The sequence below is a fragment of the Elephantulus edwardii genome, unplaced genomic scaffold (genome assembly GCF_000299155.1).
Source record: "Elephantulus edwardii isolate Elephantulus edwardi_28Jun2011 unplaced genomic scaffold, EleEdw1.0 scaffold00090, whole genome shotgun sequence".
Taxonomy (NCBI): domain Eukaryota; kingdom Metazoa; phylum Chordata; class Mammalia; order Macroscelidea; family Macroscelididae; genus Elephantulus; species Elephantulus edwardii.
Window position 1 is genome coordinate 12,759,463 of NW_006399840.1, and position 22,630 is coordinate 12,782,092.

The window sequence follows — 22,630 nt, forward strand, 5'->3', positions numbered from 1 at the left end:
TGTTGTCCCTGCCTTTGGCACACGTGTCTTTACCCACATATTTCCTGTTCCACCATCCCCCAGGATACCCATCCACTTCTACCCAGTCCCTTCAACATCCATGTCCCAATGTCCAACCCTTGATCTGATAGCTTATAGCTGAAGCTTCCTTGGCTTCTATGATTCTGAACACGTCAGCTGCTTATAATTTCTTATGCTGTGACCAGTGATAGAAAAAAATGAATTGTGCAACAGTAAGAGTGCAAAAAGTCCTTACAAAGACAGGAGGAAGAAAATACCAAAATGGATGTCAGAAGAGGCTCTGAATACTGCTCCAGAGCACGGAGAAGCCAAAATAGGGAAGAATTCAAGATATTAAACAGCTGAACAGAAGATTTCAAAAGGCAGAGTGGGAGGACAAAGTAAAATATTACAATCAAGTGTGCGAGGAGTTGGAGTAAGAAAATCAAAAGGACCAAACTCACTTAGCATTTCTTTTGCTCAAGAAACTGAAAATCAAATTGAGACCTCAGTTCCTATACTTAAGGCTACTTTGGGCAGAATATTAAATGATCCAGGAAGTATTAAAAGAAGATGGAACGAGTATCAGAGTCATTGTACTGAAAGGAATTGATAGACACGAGAATTTCATGAAATAACATATGAGCAAGAGCCTGTGGCAATGAAGGAAGAAATTCAAGCTGCTTTGAAGGAGTTAAGCAAAAAATAAGGCATCAGGAATTGATGGTGTATCAACTGACATATTTCAACCTGCCCTAGGTATGCTCACCAAGTTGTGTCAAGAAATTTGGAGGACAGCCACTTGGCCTACTGACTGGAAGAGATCTATATTTATTCCCATTCCAAAAAAAGAGATCCAACAGAGTGTGGAAATTATCAAACAATACCATTGATATCACATCATGCAAGCAAGATTCTGCTGAAGATAATCCAAAAACGACTGGAACAGCACATCAACAGAGAACTGCCAAAAGCCCAGGCTGGGTTTAGAAGGAGTTCTGGTACTAGGGATATTATATTTAATGTTAGGAGGATCTTGGCTTAACGCAGGGAGTACCAGAAAAATGTCTATCTGTGCTTCATTGGTTATGCAAAGGTGTGTGACTCCGAGGATCATAACAGACTGTGAAAAGAATGGGAATCGCAGAACTCTTCATTATCCTAATGCTAAACTTATATTTGGACTAGGAGGCAATTGTCAGAACAGAACAAGAAACACTGCATGGTTCAAAATTGGGAAGGGTGTACACCAGATATGTGTCTTATCTCCATACCTTTTCAACCAGTATGCAGAACAGATTATCCGGGAGGCTGGACTGTATGAGGAAAAGTGTGGCATTAGTATTGGCATTATGCAGATGACACAACCCTGTTTACTGAAGCTGAGGATGACCTGAAGCACTTGCTGCAGAGAGTCAAGGACTTCAGCCTTCAATATGGATTGAGGCTCAATATCAAGAAGACAAAGATTCTCACCACTGGGCCAATTGGCAGCATCAGGATGGATGGTGAAGAGATTGAGATTGTTCACAGCTTTAGTTTGCTTGGCTCCACAGTCAACACTCTTGGCACCAGCAGCCAGGAAATTAAAAGATGTGATGGGAAAGTCCACTGTTAGGGACCTCTCCAATGTACTGTAGAGCAATGGTGTCACTCTGGAGACTAAGGTGCACTTCATACAGGTCATGGTCTTTTCAGTCACTTGTTATCTATCAGAGAGCTGGACAATTACGAGGGAGGATAGAAGGAGAATTGATGCCTTTGAGGTGTGGTATTGGAGAAGAGTATTGAATATACCATGGACTGGTAAGAAAATAGGATCATCCTAGAGAGGGTTAAACCAGGCTGCTCCTTGGAGGCAAGAATTTTGAAGTTTCATCTGACATAATTTGGACATGTTACAAGGTGGGACCAGTCCTTGGAGAAAGACATCATGCTTGGGAGGGTTGAGGGATAGCGCAGGAAAGGAAGACCATCTATGAGTTGGATTGATTTAATGACTGGAGTAATTGAGGCAGGTGTGTTGGAGACAGTGAAGTTGGCACAGGATAGAGCAGGATTTAGGGTTATTGTATATAGAGTTGCTATGAGTCACAGGTGACTCAAAGGCACATAACAACAACAGCATACATTCCATGACATTACCAATTAGGATATGAATTCTAGACCTACATTTCGCACATTTTAGGCCAGAAACAGAATTATCATGCATCAGAATCTGCTCAAGGACAGTGCATTTGGTTTTAATTTATAATTATTAGCATTTTAGACATTTTAGTCCAGGCTAGCCAATAAAAATTTAATGTGAACCAAATTGTTGTTGTTATGTGCCATTGAGTTGCTTGTGACTCATAGCGACCCTATGTACAACAACCCTAAACTCTGCTCTGTCCTGTGCCGATCACACTGTCTCTGTCTGACACTCACATCCCGATTATCCCAGTCACTGAGTCAATCTACCTCATAGAAGGCCTTCCCCTCCTGTGCCGTCTCTCCACCCTCCCAAGCATGATGTCTTTCTCCAAGGACCGGTCTCTCCTCACAACATGTCCAAAGTATGTTAGACGGAGCCTCAGAATCCTTGCCTCCAAGGAGCCACCCGGTTTAACCCTTTCCAGGACGAATCTGTTTGTTTTCCTAGCAGTCCATGTTATTCTCAATGCTCTTCTTCAGCACCACAGCTCAAAGGCATCAATTCTCCTTCTATTCTCCTTGGTCATTGTGCAAGTCTCTGATGCATAACAAGTGATTGTGAACCAAATACTAATTTCAAATTGAAAAAAAAAAAAAACCCAACAAAAACAGGTTAAATTCTTTCAGAACTATTTTACTTAATTCAATCTATTATTTCAGCTTGTAAACAATAGAAAATTCCTAATAAGAATTTGCATTTTAATTTTTATTACCTCTTTGAAATCTAGCTTGTAGTTAATGTATATATGCTGTTGTGTATTTTTGAGTCAGAGCTGACCCATAGCTGACTCTGAAGTGGTTTTCTGAGACAGTTAATCCCATGGGAAGAGATTGTCCATCTTTCTTTTTAGTAACAGCTGGTAGAAATGGAACTACATACCTTTGTGTTGGCAGTACAATTCCTTACCGCCTAGCCAGAAGAGCTCCCTATGTATATATAGCCATCTCAGTTTGGATACTTTGAAATTATTTCTTTTTAAATAAAATTTAAAACTCCTGTTGGTCAGTGACACTCTTCATGTTAATCATGTGAATTTGGGCTACTGTTTGCTCTATCTAGTTTCAAACCTTGAAGCCAAAAAAGTCAAGGTCATTGCTGTTGAGATGGAACTTACCTATATGTGACTCTCTAGCAAATTTTTGGAGGCCGTTAATCATACAGAAGGGTGAAAGAAGTGATACCTTGAAAATGTAGTGTTGGCAGAGAATATTGAATGCACACTGACAGCTCCAAGAATGAACAGATCTGCCCTGAAAGAAGTGCTGCCAGAGTGTGCCCGAGAGCCAAGGAGGGTGAGATGTCCTCTCACTCACTTTGTGCATGTTGTCATGTGCGGTCAGTGTCAGAGCCCACTTGATAGCCCTAACAACAATAGTACACAGTGTGTTAGGAGCCCGTGTGCTAGGTAGAATGATCATTTCCAGTATCTTTGTGACTGGCCTCTTATAAAGTTTTTGTTTGTTAATGACAGGGATATTGAAGTCTTTAATTTTAAGCTACAATAATTTTTTTTAAATATGGGGACCAATTAGAATTTTTGAAACTTTTTTTTTTTATACTTAGCAACTTCTTTTTTTTTTATAATTAACAAGCAGGTAGAGAGTGGGAGGGGTAGCAAGTACTGGCACTTAGTGAATAGAGGCTAGAGAAGCTGATAAACTTCCTATCGTCCACAGGACAGTTCCTCATACCAAACGACTATCCAGCCCCCAGTGTCATTGATGCCAGGGTTAAAAATCCTGCTTTATATCTAAAAAACAAACCACACCAGTTACCATCAGTTTGGTTCACCTCATGGTAATCACACTTCATGTGTACAACTGCATTTCATAGACTATGCCCATTCATAAGCACGTCACCAGGCTTTCCTTCTAAGGCAGAGTCTAAGTGGTCTCAGTCAGTGAGCCTTTCAGTTGAGCACCTAACTGTGACACCTGGGTACTCTTCTGATTCTACTTTTATTCCATTCACATTAATTGATACCATCTTTTTTCTGCTTAGGAAAAATTTAGTAATGTACATTGGTCACATTTTTTTCATACAACAAAGATCTAGACTAAGGAAAATATGTATGGCATCAGTGTCTTTGAATCAGGACAAGATGAAATTGAGATTGTATCTAAAAGCAAGTCTTCATGTAGGGCTTCTTTATTTTCTTACAGTATCACTAATGTCACATGCAAGCAAAATCTTGCTGAAGATTATCCAAAGTTGACTTCAACAGTATATTGACAAAGAACTAACAGAAATACAGGCTGGGTTTGGAAGAGTTTGTGGCACTTAAGAGACATTATTGCCAATGTCAGATGGATCTTGGAAAAAGCAAAGCGTACCTGAGCAATATCTATCTGTGTTTCATTCACTAAACAAAGGCATTTGACTATGTGGATCACAACAAATTGTAGTTAACCTTGAGGAGAATGGGAATCCCAGAACATTTGATTGTGCGTATGTGAAAACTATATGCAGCACTCAAAACAGGGCAGGGAAAAACTGCATGGTTCAAAATCAGGGAGGAAGTGCATCAGGGATATGTTTCTGTCTCCATACTTTTTCAATCTATATGCAGAACAGATCATTCAGGAGACTGGGCTTTATGAGGAGGAAAGTGGCATCAGGATTGGAAGAAGATTTGTCAAGAACCTATGTTATCCAAATGACACAATCTTGCTTGCCAAAACTGAGGAGGACCTGAAGCTCTTGCTGCAGAAGGTCAGTGACTATAATATTTAATATGGATTGAAATTCAACATCAAGAAGACAAATATTCTCACCACTGTGCCAATAGGCAGCACCATGATAGATGGAGAAGGGATTGAAGTTGTTAATAATTACAGTTTACTCGGCTCCACAATCAGTACTCCTAACACCAGCAGTCAGGAAATCTGAGGACAAATTGCACTTGGAAATTCTGCTGTCGGGGACCTCTCCAGAGTACTGAGAAGCAACAATGTCATTCTAGAGACTAAGGTATACCTGATCCATGCCATGGTTTTCCCAGTATCTTTCTATGCATCAGAGAGCTGGATAATGACTAAGGCTGACAGAAGGAGAATTGATGCCTTTGAGTTGTGGTGCTGGAGAAGAGTCTTGAACATACCATGAACTGCCAAGAAAACAAATGGCTCTGTCTTGGAAAGGGTGAAACCAACTTTCTCCTTGGAGTCTCATATACTTTGGGCATGTGTTCAGGATCCTTGGAGAAGGACATTATGCTCTGAAGAGTGGAGGGACACTGCAAGCGAGAAAGAAGACCCTGGATGAGATGGATTGATACAGTAACAGCAATGGGGGCAGGTGTGTCAGAGTCAGTGAGACTGGCTCAGGATAGGACAGGCTTCAAGAGCTGTTGTACGTATGGTCACTATGAGTTGCAGGCAACTTGATGGCCCATCACAACAATTACTTAAGTCAGAAACATTCAGAGTAACATTTCCCTTTGTCCTAAAGCCTTTCTACTCTCAAATACATCCTTTTTAGCATAGTATAATGTTTTATTTTCTTAGTTTAATCAGCCCTAAAGATACCTAAAATGAAAACAAAAATACTTCAAAATAATTTGAAATTTTATCTGTGACTGCAATAGTTTTTCATGTCCTCAGAGATAATTTTTTAAATTTTGTTTTGCTTTTTAAAATAATTTATCATAAATAGAATATATATTATAGATCATTACACTTCTTGATAAAAAAATCATTAAGTGAAACAGCTGTATTTAGGACAGTATACCTGGCTGCAATTTACTACTACTATAGAAATAAAGTGTAAAATTATCCTTATTGCTTCCAAACCTAAGTACCAGATGCTTCAACTGACTTAGCAAAGTTATTTTATGTTATATAGCCAGCAAGTTTTACTTTCTGTACTTAACTCTATTTTGTTTGTACTTTTCCATTATAAATCAAATGTCATACAGCTAGCAAGAACTATACAGTTTTTTACTTACCATTTTATCAATGTTCAATGTTCTAACTGGAAAAAATAGATTTTAAGTTACTGTGAAGTGCTTTTTAAAAAAAAATAGGTAGTGCAAATTTCACTTTACATGTAATTTAAAATTTTAAGATATGAATCATTATTAATAATTTTCAAGTATAAGTCAGCCTTTTGACTGAATATTTTGAAAACTTTGTTTACACTACATATCATTCCAATTTTAGTATATGCTATTTTTTATACATTCTTTTTATTTTATTTTATTATTTTGTGTGTCTGTGTGTGTACCATGAATATGCTAGTTTTAAAATGGTTTAACTTATTTGAAGATTATTTTTAAGTGCATAGGTATGAAAGGTATTGTGCCGAAGTAGTTCACTAGGCTGTTTTTACAAACCCCACCTAGATGTAATACTGTGTGTTTGAAAACTCAGTAATAGTATACTATAGTTTTTCTATTAAGGCTAGTAATAACTACTTTCCTAGTTTCAAAGTTAGGAAGTTCTTGTGGCTTAGTGGTAAGGACTTGCACTGCTTACCCAAAGGCACGCAGTTCAAATTTACCAGCAGCTAGCTAGTTCCCTGGGGGGGGGAAAGCTGGGCAGTTTTCTTCAGTGCAATTTACACTTATAACCTGCTGGAGGGCCAGCTATAAGTTGGTTCCAACTAGACAGTACACAGCAAGAAGTTTTATAGTTACTAAAATGTAATATATGCCATGTGTTACCCTAATTTTAGACTTAATCGCTATTCCACAAAATATTATTTTTATTTTGTTTTTGTTAAGTTTGAAAGTTATGCATTATTTGCTTTGTTATCTAGCTGGCTTTACATAAAATTGGTTAGGGTGATGAAAATATTCCAACCCAGCCCTTTATTATTGATGACTTAAAATATAAATAAAGTCAATAAAACCTATTTAAATGTACAGCTTTTTGCATTATTTTAATTTTTTATCTATTTTTCTATTATGTTTGTATTTATACTTTATCATTTCCTTCCTTTCACTTGTATTTAAGACTGTGCATTTCTTTTTGAGCCACATTTTAGCTAAATCCCACTGATTATTTCTTTTGTATCTAAAAAAACCCATTTATGTTTAACTGTTTTCTAATTTTCCTTGAGTGTCCGCTATTATTTCTTATGTAACAAACCACCCTAAACAAGAGTTTGTTATGGTCATAACTCGATGCAACAGCATTCAGGTCTATAACTGGAGCCTCTGATAGGAAAACCTGAAGTCTGGAGTGACTCATGAGTTAACTGATTGCTGTTTTTGTGTGTTGTGTGTTGTTGTGTGACTAGTCAGAACCAACTCATAACTGAACCTCCAGTGGATTTTCAAAGGCAGTAAATCACATGAGAGGAGATTGCCCATCCTGCTCCTGTGGAACAGTTGATGGATTTGAACTGTATACCTTTGGTATTGCAGCACAGCTCCTTATCACTGGGCCATCTGGAAATCATCAGATGGTTCATGCTTATGTCTGGTAGTTAATGTAAGAAATTTGATTGTTTTTGCCTGAAGTACCTATATGATACCTTACTGTGTCGTGTTTGGGATTCCTGACAATTTTGAGGCTGGTTTTATGAGCAAATGTCCTAAAAAGAACTAGGAGGAAACCCTCCTGCTTTTACGAAGTGTCCTGGAAAGTTAATACAGTATTATTTCTTCTCTGGTCAATATATTGCTTTGATTCAAAGGAAAGTGTAACTGCTACCATAAGTTATTTAGAAGTAAGTGGTTTGTTGTTGATTTTAGGTGTCATCCAGTAGTTCCACTTCATAACAACCTTGTGTCCCAAAAACTGAAACCTTGGCTGTGTCTGCACCATCCTTTATTGCTACTAAGTGTGAGTTTGTTGCTGCAGCCCCTGTGTCATTCTGTCTAGTTGACTGTTTCACTGTTTTTGCTGAGCCCTCTCCTTACCAACCATGACAACTGTTGTTGTTATTATGTGCCATCGTGCCGTCATAGCAACCCTATGTACAACAGCACGAAACCCTGCTCTATCCTGTGCCAATCTCACTGTCTCCAATACACACACTTGCACTACTCCAGTCACTGAATCAATCTACCTCATCAAGGATTTTCTCTCCTGTGCTGTCCTTCCACCTCCCAAACATGACATCTCGCTCCGAGGATTGGTGCCTCCTTGCAACATGTCCAAAGTATGTCAGACAAAGCTTTAGAATCTTTGCCTCCAAGGAGCAGCCCAGTTTAACCCTCTCCAGGGTGAACCTATTCATTTTCTTAGCAGTCCATGGTACATTAAACACTCTTTTCCAGCACCACAGCTCTAAGGCATCAGTTCTCCTTCTATACTCCCTAGTCATTGTCCAGCTTTCTGATGCATAGCAAGTGTTTGCAAAGACCATGGCCTGTACTAAGCGCACCTTAGTCTCCAGAGTAACACCATTGCTCTTCAATACTCTAGAGAGGTCCCTAACAGCAGACTCTCCCATTGCAATACCTTTTAATTTCCTGGCTGCTGATGCCAAGTGTTGAATGTGGAGCCAAGCAAACTAAAGCTGTTAACAATCTCAATCTCTTCACCATCCATCCTGATGCTGCCAATTGGCCCAGTGGTGAGAATCTTTGTCTTCTTGATATTGAGCCTCAATCTATATTGAAGGCTGCAGTCCTTGACCCTCTGCAGCAAGCACTTCAGAGCCTCCTCAGTTTCAGCAAGCAGGGTGTGTCATTTGCATAACGCAGATTGTTGATATATCTTCCACCAATCCTGACATCACACTTTTCCTCATAGAGCCTAGGCTCCTCGATAATCTGTTCTGCATAAAGGTTGAAGAGGTATGGAGATAGTACACATCCCTGGCATGCACCCTTCCCAATTTTGAACCATATAGCGTTTCATTGTTCTGATGACTGCCTCCTGGTCCAAGTAGAGGTTTCTCATTAGCATGATCAAGTAGTCTGGGATTGCCATTCTTGTCAGACAGCCACAGTTTGTTGTGATCCACACAGTCAAACACCTTTACATAATCAGTGAAACACAAATAGACATTCCTCTGGTACTCCCTGCCAAGATCCATCTAACATTAGTTACAATATCCCTCGTACCACAACCCCTTCTAAGCCCAGCCTGGACTTCTGGTAGTTCTTGTGCTGTTCCAGTTGTTTTTGGATAATCTTCAGTAGAATCTTGCTTGCATGTGATATCGGTGATATTGTTCGGGAATTTCCACACTCTGTTGGGTCACCTTTCTTTAAAATGGGAACAAATATAGATCTCTTCTAGTCAGTGGGCCAAGTGGTGGTCCTCCAGAATTCTTGGCTCCTCATAATGACACATGCCCAAAACATGTGAAAAAAGCTATCTTTGCTTTCGAGGAGGATTTTGGCTGAACTGCTTCCATCACACATTTATTTGTTATTCTGGCAGCTCATGATATGTTCAATATTCTCTGCTAACACCACAGTTAAACTCTGTATCCACCTTTTACAGACATATGATGATTGAAAATACCCTGACTTTGGTCAGGCACACCTTAATCCTCAAAGTGAGGTGTTTGATTTTCAGCTATTTGGGACTATTCAAGATTTCATATTGCCATTTACATTTAATCTTATCCCATCATTATCAGACTGTTTTCTCTAGTAGTTAAGTCTTTTGTCTACTTCTTGATGTGTACAATTGAAGATCAAGTCAGAACCAACCCATAGCTGACACTCCAGTGGGTTTTTCCATCTTTCTCCTGCAGAGCAATGAGTGGATTTGAATTGCGTACCTTTGTATTGGTAGTGAAATTTCTTACCACTAAGCCACCAGAGCTCCCTCTGAGTACATATTAGAACTAGTTTTATTACCTGGAATATGTTCTACATTTGAGACACTTCCATGTATAGTTTTGTATATAACTACAAAAACACACAAAACCCAAATTTTATCATAATGTTGATTTCAGACTATGAATACCCTGTTGAATAGAGTAGAAATGCCTCCATGCAGTTTATAAGGCTGTACATTTTTATGCATAGAGGTTGCTACATTTTTTTTTTTGTTAACTGCTAGCCTTTTAATTTGTAGCCAAGAGCTTAACCATTGATCTACCCGAGCTCCTATGATATGCATGTTGTTTGGTGCTGTGAAGTAGACACTGACTTGTAAGGACACTGTATACAACAGAGTGGAAAACTATCTGAGCCTGTACCATCAGCACACTGCTGCCGCACTTGAGCCAGTTGTTGCTGCCATTGTGTCATTCCATTTCCTAGAGAATCTTTCTTTTCTACTGACCTTTAACTTTAACAGTCAGAATGTCTTTCTCTCAGAGGGCACAGTATTCTATGTATGTCAGTTACATGAAGATGATTTGTTTGTTGCTTGTTATGTACCCTCATCATTGACCTTCCAGTGGGTTTTCAGAGGCATTAAATCACATGAAAAGAGATTACCCACTTTTCTCCCTTGTAGCAGCTAATGCATTCAAACCCCATGCCTTTCAATTAGCAGTGCAACTCCTTACACTAAGCCACTGGAGCTCACTATGCAGTTAATAGTATTAATTAAATTGATTGTGTTCTATCAGTTACTAAGGGGTAGCTACTAGAATCTGCAGTGGTGATTGTAGATTGGTTGAGTTTTGGGTGTGGACTCTTGCACACAATTGAGTATGAGCTGATTGGATTTGGCCTCATATTTAAAAAGGCATTTGTTCACCAGTTTGGAGTTGCTTTCTAGTTTGGGGAGATGAGTGGAGCAGTTGAATTCTACAAAGGTGTGTTTTCTGTTTTGGTTGAGGTTTGGTGTAATTTGTTGCTTGTAATTGGATCTGAACTGATGGGCCTGCGGCCTTTGGGCATGGTTTTAATTGTTTTCAGTCAGACATTCTTCTAGGTGGTGTAGCACTGGTTTGTCCATTTACTGTACAGAGATAACTTGTAGTTGCTGTGAAGCAAAACACTGACACAGATGTGTCAAATGTGATAATGTTTACCCATAGTGGACAGTATTTGGTGGAGCTTCCTAATTAAAACAGGCTTGGAAGCAGGGGTGGCATCTACTTCCAAAATAGCTTGGCTCCGGAAACTTTATGAACTTAGAGAAATGATGAAAGTTGTACGTGTTCAGAACTTTTATTTGTAGAGTCGCTCTGAATCGTCTTTGACTCAATGGCACTTAACAACGATAAATGTGTGTGTGTGTGTGTGTATATATATATATATATATCTCCATTTTATATTTTTGTTTTACACATTACTAACTACTGTTATCATTATGAAACATTTAATAATTTCATACTTAGAGTAGGTTTCTTGTAGACAACTTCAGTTTTTCCTAAAATCGTCTTTTAAGTGATAGGTTTAGAACATTTGGCAGCATCACTATATATGGAGAAGAAATTGTTAACAATTTCATGTTGCACAGATCCACAATGAACACTCTTGGCACCAACAGTTAGGAATTATAAAGATGAATTGCATTGGGAAAATCAGGGACCTCTCCAGAGTGCTGAAGGTCATTTATGTCAGCCTAGGTACTAAGGAGCACCTGATCAGTGCTGTGGTCTTCACAATTACTTATGCATCAGAGAGTTGGGCAGTGACTAAGGATGATAGAAGAAGAATTGATACCTTTGACTTGTGGTTCTGGAGTATTAAACATACTGTCAAAATAATAAACAGGTCTGTCCTAGAGAGGGTGAAACTGGAGTGCTCCTTGGAGGCTAGGATTTTGAAGCTCTGTCTTGCATACTTTGGTATGTCACCAGGAGGGACCAGTCTTTGGAATAGGACATTGTGTTAGGAATAGTGGAGGGTCAGCTCAAGAAAAGACAAACCTGGATGAGATTAATTGATCCAGTAACTCTGGTAATAGGGGCAGTTGTGTCAGAGACAGTGAGATTGGCTCAAGATAGGGCAGGGCTAAGGTAACAATATAGAAAAGATTGAAATTGTCCACAACATCATCTTACTTGGCATTGGTGCCAGCAATCAGATCATGAGACATATTTCCATGGGAAAGTCTGCAGTCAGGGACTTCTCCAAATTATTGAGGAGAATTGCTGTTAGTTGGAGGAAGGACTAAGGTGTCCCTGATTCAGCCCATAGTCTGTGCATCTGAGTGATGGACAGTGAATAAGGATGACAAAAGAAGAATTGATATCTTGGAACTGTGGTGTAAGAAAAGAGAACTCAATTTCTCATGGACTGCCAAAGAAGAAGCAGGTGCAGCTTTGCAAAGGTACAGCCAGAGAGCTACTTGGAAGCAAAAATGATAAGACTTCATCGCCCATATTTGGGGCATGTTACTAGAAGAGGCTATTCCTTGGAGAGGGACATCATGTTTAAGAAGGCAGAGGGATAACGAAAGAGAAGACCCTCAGCAAGTGAAATGGGCACAGTTATGGCAGCCATGGGCTCAAGTGTGTCAAAGGTTGTGAGGATGGCACAGGAGAGAAAAGAGTTCAGATCTATTATTCATAGGTTTACTGTAAGTCATACTTGACACGATGCCACCTCCTTACAACAACACTAATATGTTTAAATTAAATCTGAGACAAGTCAGGCTCAAGAAGACATAGTGTAAGCAAAACCAGGAAGCCTGTTTAGCATCCTTGACCCTCAGACAGCGGCAGGTGAACAGCTTCAACAATATGATAGAGACATAAATTCAGTAATAAATATTAGAAAACTGGTCTGGCAGTTGAAGGTTAACTGCCCAGTAACCAGATGAGGGAATTTTAGCTAACCTCTTACCTTTCCCCATGTACCTAACTAATCTATGCCCCTTTGGCTAAAATGCTGGTGGTTTATTTTGTTTTGTTTCATTTGGGTTTTTTTGTTTTGTTTTTTTCTGAAAACCTGCTGGAGGTACAAGTATGGTTTGGTTCTGAGTTGAAGATGCATTACAAGAACTTTATATGTAAATATAAGTTTTCTTATAATTTTTTTATAAAGCGGCAAACATTTGACCCTTAGTTTTTCTAGAAATCATTGTTTAGATTTCAAAATGAAATAAAATAAATTTAGAATGTCTATCATTTCTAGATGTTTCAAATGAATTACACTTGACACAGATAAGTATTGACAGTCATTATTCAACAAATATTTATTGAATATCTGCTTTATGTCAAGCTTTGTTCTAGGCACTGGAGATATTGTTGTAGAAAAGATAAAGTCCTTGTTCTCCGCATGCTCAAATAAAGACAGGATATAAAAGAGAAATGAACTCATTTCAGCTAGTAATGGATTATATTAAGACAGTTAAGTGAGGCAATGGGATATAATGTCTGTGTGCATTACAAGGTTATGGGGAGATATCCTTTAAACCAGATGACCAAAGAACTGTCCCTTGAGGAGACAACATTTAGCCTGAGACCCGAATGACCAGTGAGAGGCCACCATGTATTGGGATGAAGAACATTCTAAGCAGAGAGAATATCAATTGTAAAGCCCCTAAAACAAACATGAGTGTATACTGTTTGAAGAAAAGAAAGGCAAATCTGACTGGGACCTAGTGAATGATGGATAAGTAAGATGGAGCAAAGAAATTATGAGTGACTTTAATTTGTGACTCTTAGGGAACACAGAGCAAATGAAACTTTTTGGGTTAAGCTGATGACATTTGTGGATATTCCAGCTTAATATTTTACCAGTGTGTGATTAGCTGATTGATGAATTGATTTAGAATCCTTACAGATGTTCTTTGCCAAACATACTTGTTTATTGTGGTAGTGTCCAGTCTGCTTTTTGTATCTGTTATTAAAGTGATTTATTTGAGGAAAAAGTGAATGACTGTTACATATGTGCCATTTGTTTAGCTGTTTAATTTTTTCCCCTTTTATGTATTTAAAGATTATTCTGTATTTCAGGAGAAGTCTGCATTCTTTATTTATGTTTTCTTTTAAAGTAGTAAAAATAATGCAAAAAAACCATGAAATTATTCTTGTTCATTAGATTTGATTATGCCTTTTGAACATAATTTTTACAGTTAGTAAAATCTTATATTAGAAATCTGCTCTTATGGAGCCTGTGCCTTTAACTAATTTTGGCATTGTAAAAAAAAAAATAAAAAAAAGAAATGTCACTTTTTCCTATTAATGTCTAAATGCCCACAATTATTTCTATTTTAATCAGTGATATTATCCTTATTTAAATGCTCAGACAGGTAAATAAACTTTATAGGAATTGTTGTATTGATTGCTATCGAGTCTAGTCAGGACTCTTAGCGGCCCTTTGAAAAGGCCTGAAACCTTTATATTAACTATCATCATTTATCAAAGTTCATGGAGTTCCCAGATGCATGTTGTTTAGGAAATGAGCTAGTCAGTGCCGTCGAGTTGACTACAACTCAGAAACCCCAGGAACAATGCGGCTGAACCTTGCCCTATTGTTTGCCATCTGCATCATCTCTGATCTAAATGAGCCCATAATTCCAGTCTCTGTCATTCCATTTCGTTGAGATTCTTCCTGTTTGGCTCCTCTTACCAAGCATGATGTACTTTTCCAAGGATTAGACCCTTCTTTTTATTTTTTAATTGAGATTTGACTAGCCCTTCTAACAACATGTCCAAAATATGTGAGGAAAAAAAACTTGACCCTATTGCCTCCAAGAAGCACCCAGGTTTTACTACGTTTGTCTGGCAGTCCATAGGGTATTTATTATTCTCAAACTCTCTAAAGGCTAACAGTCTAATTTAACCTTTAAAGCAAGTGCTGTAGCACTCAGTTTTTGAGGCAGATGTTTACTGTGAGTTTAATGCAATTTGAATGCAGTTTTGGATTTCATTTTATCCAACAGTGGCATTAATGCTATGTGGATAGAAACACCTGCTTCCATTTTCAAAATACTTTAAGAAATGTTTCTGTAAGATGGAAGGCTTGAATGTTTTCTGCATGCTTCTTTCCCTTTAAATTCCAGTTTATCTAACTCTTTACCTTTCTTGAGACAAGTAGTTGCTCAGATCAAAAGGCATATTGAATATTGAATGGGAATTAAGGCCATATAGGAGTCTTTGTACAGGATTTCTTCTTTGCAGAAGTTGAGAGCCTGAAAATCAGTGTAGAAATTCTAGTTGAGGGTTTAAATATAGCAGATACTGCAAAGAGCGTAGCCTGCAAAAATCCGCATTCATCTATAGTTTGTGTCTTAAAAATTGATTCTAATTCTTAGACAATAATGTCCTATCAATTATAATCCCAAAATATTTCAAGCAAAAATTTTTATTGAGATTTGAACATTTACAAAGCATAGGGTTTTTAAAAACCAAGTATTCATGCATATTTTATTCCATAATGTTAATTATAATACACACACTATCTTATCATCTGCTCATTCTATATTGCCCTTATCCCATCATGTTTTTGTTGTTATGTCCACTGAATCACCTGGAGCTCATAGCAACCCGATGTAAAACAGCTCTGAATCTTGCTCTACCATGAGCCAATTTCATTGTCTCTGACATACCTACTCTCATTACCCCAGTCACTTAGTCAAACCATCTAATCCAGGGTCCTTCTCTCTTGTGCTGTCCCTTTACCCTTCCAAATATCATGTTCCTTCCCAAGGATGAGTCCCTCCTTGCCACATCCTCAGAGAGAGCTTCAGAATCCTTGCTTCCAAGGAGCAGACTGGTTTAATCCTCTCCAGAGGGGACTTATTTGTTCTTAGCAGTCCATTGTGCATTCAGTTCTCTTCTCTAGGACCACAACTCAACAGCATCATTTCTTCTTAGATCATTCTTAGTCATTGTTCAGCTCTCTGCATAGCAAGTAATTGCAAAGAACATGGCATTGATCAGGTACACCTTAGTCTCCAAACTGACTTAATTCCCAGTGCAGTTTATCTTTTTATTTTCTTGCTGCTGGTACCAAGAGTGTTGATTGTGGAACCAGGCAAGCTGAAGCTGTTAACAGTCACAATGTCTTCACTATTGTGACGCTGCCAATTTGGCCCAGTGGTGAGAATCATTGTTTTTTTTGATGTTGAGCATCAGTCCATATTGAAGGCTGCAGTCCTTGACCTTTTTCAGAAAGTTCTGAATATTGCACCTTTCATAAGTGTTCATTATCTACTCTCCCCTTATAACCACAGTAGATGGAGTCTCTCTTTCTGTAAACCTTTCTCTAGCTTTCATACACATTCTCTGTGTACATAAGTCTTTGTCTAACAGTGACCTTATACAGTATTTTTTTTCTTTTGTGACTGACTTGTTTCACTCAGCAGAATGTCTTCTGGACTCATCTATGTTATATACTGAAGGAAAGTTACTTGAAATTTTGGAATATAAGAAATGTTTGCTGATTTTTTTTGGATTTAACATAAGATGATTGAAAATAACAAAGACAAATCTGAAGAGAGACTCGGAGTGATTATCAGAAGGAGAAGATGTAGTTTATTATGTTGTTTTTGTTAAGTGCTATCAAGTTGCAGACAACTCATAGCGACCCTATGAAGAAAAGTCCTGGACATCTGTATAACTTTTATCCTCTCTCCAGGTTCATAGGGTTTCCAGAGGCAAGCTATTATGGAAGTGGATGCCACTCCTGCTTCTAAGCCTGTTTAATTGGGGAGCAGCAACAAACATTGTCCACCATGGGTAACCATTACCGCATTTGACTAATCTATGTCACAGTGTTTGGCTTCCCAGCAACCACGAATTATCTCTGTACAGCAAGTGGACATATCAGGGTTACATGACCTAGAAGAATGTTTCACCACTCCTCTTTAAAATATATTGTAAAAATAACTGTAATGGGATTGATATTAAGGTGAGAACTGCAGAACAGAAGGGAGCTTTTCTCAAGTGTATTCCTTAATAGTAATTACTGAATTCAGCAACTGTTTTAAGTGACTGTTTTCTCAAGGGCAAGACAGAACTAATATAGGTCTGGAAGACAAAACAAAGTATTATAATGAAATGCACGAAGATCTGGAATTGAAAAATCAAAAGGACAAACTTGCTCAGCATTTCCTTTTTCTTTTAAATTTATTTTATACTGGTTTGCTTACAAAATATATATACATTGTTTTTCACACCAGATTTTACCCTTCTTTCCCTCTGCCCATCAAATTGTGCGACCTTATGATTACCCCCTTGCCCTTTTTTAGTAGCCCTCTGCTCCTACTTTTCTTCTTCTTGAATTCTCATATCCATTTTACGAATTATGTATTTGACAATAAGGTCTCGTACTGTATTTGTTCTTATGGCTTAATTAGTTTAATTAGCATAATGCTCTCCAGTCCTTCCCAAGTTATGTAGTAATTTTCGAAATCGTTGCTCTTGTGTGCTGCATTGTATTCCATCGTGTGAATGTACCACAATTTCTCAGTCTGTTCTATTGTGGTAACTCTGACTCTAACTCTGCTAAAGATTATCCAAAAACAACTGGAACAATATATCAATAAGTTGTACAAGCTGGATTTAGAAGAGACTGTGACACTAGGAACATTACAGCCAAAATAAGATGGATCTTAGCTAAAGGCAGAGAGTACCAGATGAATGTCTGTTTGTGTTCCATTGATTATGGAAAGACATTTGACTTTGAGGATCACAATAAATTGTGGCTAACCTTCAGAGGAGTAGGGATCCCAGAACACTTGGTTGTGCTTATGAGAAACCTGTATTTGGACCACGAAGCGGTTGTCAGAGCAAGGAAACCCTGCATGGCTCAGAATCAGGAAAGGTGTACACTCAGGGATGCAGCCTATGTGTCATCAGGATTAGAGGAACAGCCTGTGTTATGCAGATGAGCAGATGACACAACCTTGTTTGTTGAAACTGATAAGGACCTGAGGCTTTTGCTGCAGAAGGTCAAGACAGCAGTCTTCAATATTGATTAAAGTTCAGCATCAAGAAAGAAAAGATTCTCATGACTGGGCCAATTGATTGAGATTTAACTTGAAATTGAATTTGAAGCTGAAATTTTTTTTACAATCAATAGTCAACACTCTTGGTACCAGAAGTCAGGAAATCAAAAGATTAATTGCATTGGGAAAAGCTATCTGAGACCTCTCCAAAGTGCTGAAAAGTAATGATATCAGTCTAGAGACTTAGGTACATCTGATGCAAGGCATGGTCTTTGCAGTTACTTGCTATGTATCAGAATGCTGATGAGTTACTAAGGATGATAGAATTGATGGCTTTGAGTTGTAGTGCTAGAGAAGAGTACAGAACATACCATTGATTGCTAAGAGAACAAAGAGGTATATCCTGTAGGGAGTGAAACCAAATTGCTCCCTGGAAGCAAAGGGTTTGGAACTCTGTCTCTCATACTTTGGATATGTTGCAAGGAGGAACCAATCCTTGGAGAGGGACATTATGCTTGGAGGGTGGAGGGGCAGTGTAGGAGAGGAAGACCTTCAATGAGATGGATTGACACAGTGACTGAGAGTAATAGGGGTAGGTGTGTCAGACACAGTGAGGTTGACTCAAGATAGAGCAGGATTTAGAGCTGTTGTACATGGAGTCTCTATGAGTCACACGTGACACCTAACAACAACAGCAACTTGACTCTATCTAGATACAGCATCCTTAGAATAGGGATCTTTGACTAAGTTTCAGAATCCTTGCCTCCAAGGAGCAGCCTGGTTTCACCCTCTCCAGGACAAACCTGTTTGTTCTCTTTAACAGTCCATGGTATATTCAGTACTCTTCTCCTGCTCCACAGCTTGAAGACATCAATTCTCCTTCTATTATTCTTAGTAATTGTCTAGCTTTCTGATGCATAGCACGTAATTGTGAAGACCATGACCTAGATCAGCCACACCTTAGTCTCCAGACTGACAGCGTTACTCTTCAGTACTCTGGAGTTGGCCATAACAGCTGATTTTACTAGTGTAATTTGTCTTTTGATTTTCTCGGTGCTGTTACCAAGAGTGTTGATTGTGGAGCCAAGCAAACTGAAGATGTTAATAACCTCGATCTCCTCACTGTCTATCATGATGCTGCCAATTGGCCCAGTGGTGAAAATCTTTGTTTTCTTGATGCTAAACTCTAATCAATATTGAAGACTGCTGTCTTGACCTTCTGCAGAAAAACCCACAGGTCCTTATCAGTTTCAGCATGCAATGTTGTGTCATCTGCATAATGCAGATTATTAATAAGTCTTCCTCCAATCCTGATGCCACATTTCTTCTTATAGAGCCCAGCTTCCTGGATAATCTGTTTCGCATATATGTTGAAAAGGTATGGAGCTAGGACACATCTCTGGTGTACACCCTTCCCAATTTTAAACCATGCAATGTTTCCTTACTATGTTCTGATGACTGCCTCCTGGTCCAAGTATAGGTTTTACATAAGCACGACCAAGTGTTTTGAGATTCCTGTTCTCCTCAGAGTTAGCCACAATTTATTGGTATTCACACAGGCAAATCTTTGCATAGTCAGTGAAACACCGTTCCTCCGATAGTCCCTATTTTCAGCCAAGATCGATTTAACATTAGCTGTAATATCCCTAGTACCACCGACTCTTCTACATCTAGCCTGTACATCTGGCAGTTTCTATTCATGTATTGTTCCCGTCGTTTTTGGAGAAATTTCAGCAGAATCTTACTTGCATGCAATATTAATGATATTGTATGCTAATTTCTGCACCTTTCTTTGAAATGGGAACAAATATAGATCTCTTCCAGTCAGTTGGCCAGGCAATTGTCCTCCAGATTTCTTGGCACAACTTTGAGTGCATCCAGGGAAGCAACTGTTTGTTGAAATATGTCAATTGGTATGCTGTCAGTTCCTGGGGCCTTCTTTTTTTGTCAGTTGCTTCAGAGCAGCTTAAACTTCTTCCTTCATTATCACAGGCTCTTACTCATACTTTGTTTCATGAAATTTTTCTGTGACAGACAATTCCTTTTGGTACAGTGACTCTGTATACCCCTTCAATCTTCTTTTAGTGCTTTCTGGGTCATTCAATATTCTGCCCATATCATCCTTAAACATTTGCAACTTGAGGCTTTAATTTGTTCTTCAATTCTTTCAGCTTAAGAAATACTGAGCAAGTTCGGCCCCTTTGATTTTCTGTTCCCATATTTCATTATAATACTTTGATTTGTCTTCCCACTCTGCCCCTTGAAATCTTCTGTTCAGCTCCTTAATTTTCTATTTCTTCCCTTTGTTTTGGCTTCCTGGTGCTCTAGAGCAATATTCAGAGTCTCATCTGACACCATTTTCAGCTTGTCTTTCCTTTTATATGTTGTTTGGTTTTTGTCATGACAAACATTACTTGGTCAACTCTCAATACCTAAACTTATTCATCTTCACATTAAAGGGGGGGGGGACCCTTAAAGAAATCAAAGCAGGAAGAATTTTTTCAAAATATGATAGTTGACCTAATTAGTTACTTACTCTGATGGGGACACAGATACATAATTACATATGTATATTGCTATTGTTGTGTGCCATCAAGTTGGAACTGACTCATAACTGACCCTCTGGCAGGTTTTCAGAGGCAGTTAATCACATGGGAGGAGATTTCTCATCCTTCTCCCATGGAGCAGTTGGTGGCATTTGAATTGTGTGCAGCTGCTTGCCATTAATCGATAGGCTCCCCTTTTTTATATATATTTGCTAGACAAATTGAAAAATTGTGAAAGATTATGAACTAGCATTCATATACTTTAATAGACCAATATTAGCACCAGAGGTATAATTTCTGAGTGATACATCTATTAATATACTAATAAAAATACTGGATATTTAAGTTCATCAGTCTCCATAAGTGGGAGCCCACTTGACAAAAGTTTGGTTTTTAGGGTTTGTTATTTTTTGGGTTTTTTTTAATTTTTAATGCAAAGGTTTTAACTTCTAAAACTCTGAAGGAAATTTTCTATTAAACAACATGGGAACAATTCAAATATTCAACCATAACTGAATGGATTGAGAAATTGTGGTACATTCATCTAATGGAATACTATGCATCACTCAGGCGCAACAATTTCGAAAAATATTATGCCACTTAGGAGAAGCTGGAGAGCATTATGCTGAGTGAACTAGCACAGTCTCATAAGTTTAAATACTGTATAAGACCATTATTATAAATGAATGACTAGTAAAATATGTATGGGAACCCAAGGCAGGAGGACCGGAGGGTGAGGATGAGTAAGCTGAAGTCACAGGATTGCTCAATTTGGTGGGTAGAGAGAAGAGTACAGTAAAAAGGAGGGATCTGGGGGGAAAGACTGTAATGGTGGGGAAGGCCCAAAGGTGATTAATTTTATAAATAATAGGGTTGTACAATTTGATGAGTGGAGCGAAGGGTGGGTAAAGGAAAGGGGAAGATCTAGTGTGAAAAACAATGTATTTGAGCTTTGTAAGCAAACAAGTATAAAATAAAAATTTTATTAAAAAACCCAAAACATAATGGATAAGAATGACTGAATGAAACACATTGTGAATGAAGAATAGTGTGAAACACAATATATACAAACATTGTAAGCAAACCAATTAAAAAAATTTGCAATGAATAAACCATTGATTGTGCAAGAAAATCACTATTAGAAAGCAAAAAATTATGTAAAACACTAATCTTATAAGAGAAAATGCTCATTTTAATATAAAAACTTTTTTCTTTGTTGTGGTTTTAAACAGGCCATATACTCCTATGAATGGAAGACTCTCCAATGTATGGTTTGATAGATTTAAAATATCAAATGACTGCCCAGAACATCTTGAATCAGTTGATGAAATGTGTCAAGTGCTTGCAGATGTCATTGATGATGAAGTAAAAAGCGGCATCAAGAAAAACAGGATATTAGTAGGTAAGATTATTTATTGTATTTTATTACTTTGAATTCTTTATGTAGAATTTTACTTGGGACATTATACAGAAACACTTCTATATCATTTATCACATTCATAGTTTCCAATAAACTCTATTAAAGCATTTTAGAACTATTAGATTTATAATTCATGAAGCATTATTTTTTTCTTCAGATTAAAAGGAAAAAATTATATCCAAGCAGAAATTAGTAAAAATACCTGATAGAAGACCTAAGTAATCAGTTCTTTAAATTGAAGGGGGACACATATTCTAATGTACAAGCTTTCTGTATGTCGTGGACAAGGTGTAAGAGAACGCTGTATACAATATGAGTAACATTTATGTAAACCTAAAAAAAGAAAATAAAACAGCTGAAAAATATACATATGATTAATCCTTTTTGAAGACCTGTTAGAGTCATTTTAGGTTTGCATGAAAATTACACAGACAGTATATGAAGTTCTTATACCACCTCCTCCATCACCATGACACAAAACTCCTCTTATTAACATAATATGTAATATGGTATATGAGTTAATAATATAATGAATGAGTTTTTATGTATAATTCATAACTAAAGTATAGACTTTAGTTTAAAGTCCTATACTTGTGTGTCTTATAATGCTTTTGTCCTATGTTGTTATGTGCCATCGAATTGCTTGCAAATCATAGCGACCCTATGACAGCCTCGCCATCTCCAACACACTCATTCCCACCACCCCACCACTGCCATCACAGAATCGATCCATCTCATTGAGGGGTTTCCTCTCCTGCGC

The 22,630-nt window shown here is 37.9% G+C and overlaps 1 protein-coding gene across 1 annotated transcript in view; it reads left to right on the top strand.

The window, feature by feature from the left end:
• Positions 1 to 22,630, top strand: part of LYPLAL1 (lysophospholipase-like 1) — a 51,108-nt gene that overhangs the window by 13,188 nt on the left and 15,290 nt on the right. Inside the window, exon 3 of the mRNA XM_006890575.1 lies at positions 21,731 to 21,852. Within this exon, the coding sequence (XP_006890637.1) occupies positions 21,731 to 21,852 (122 nt within the window). The remainder of the gene's footprint in view (positions 1 to 21,730; positions 21,853 to 22,630) is intronic.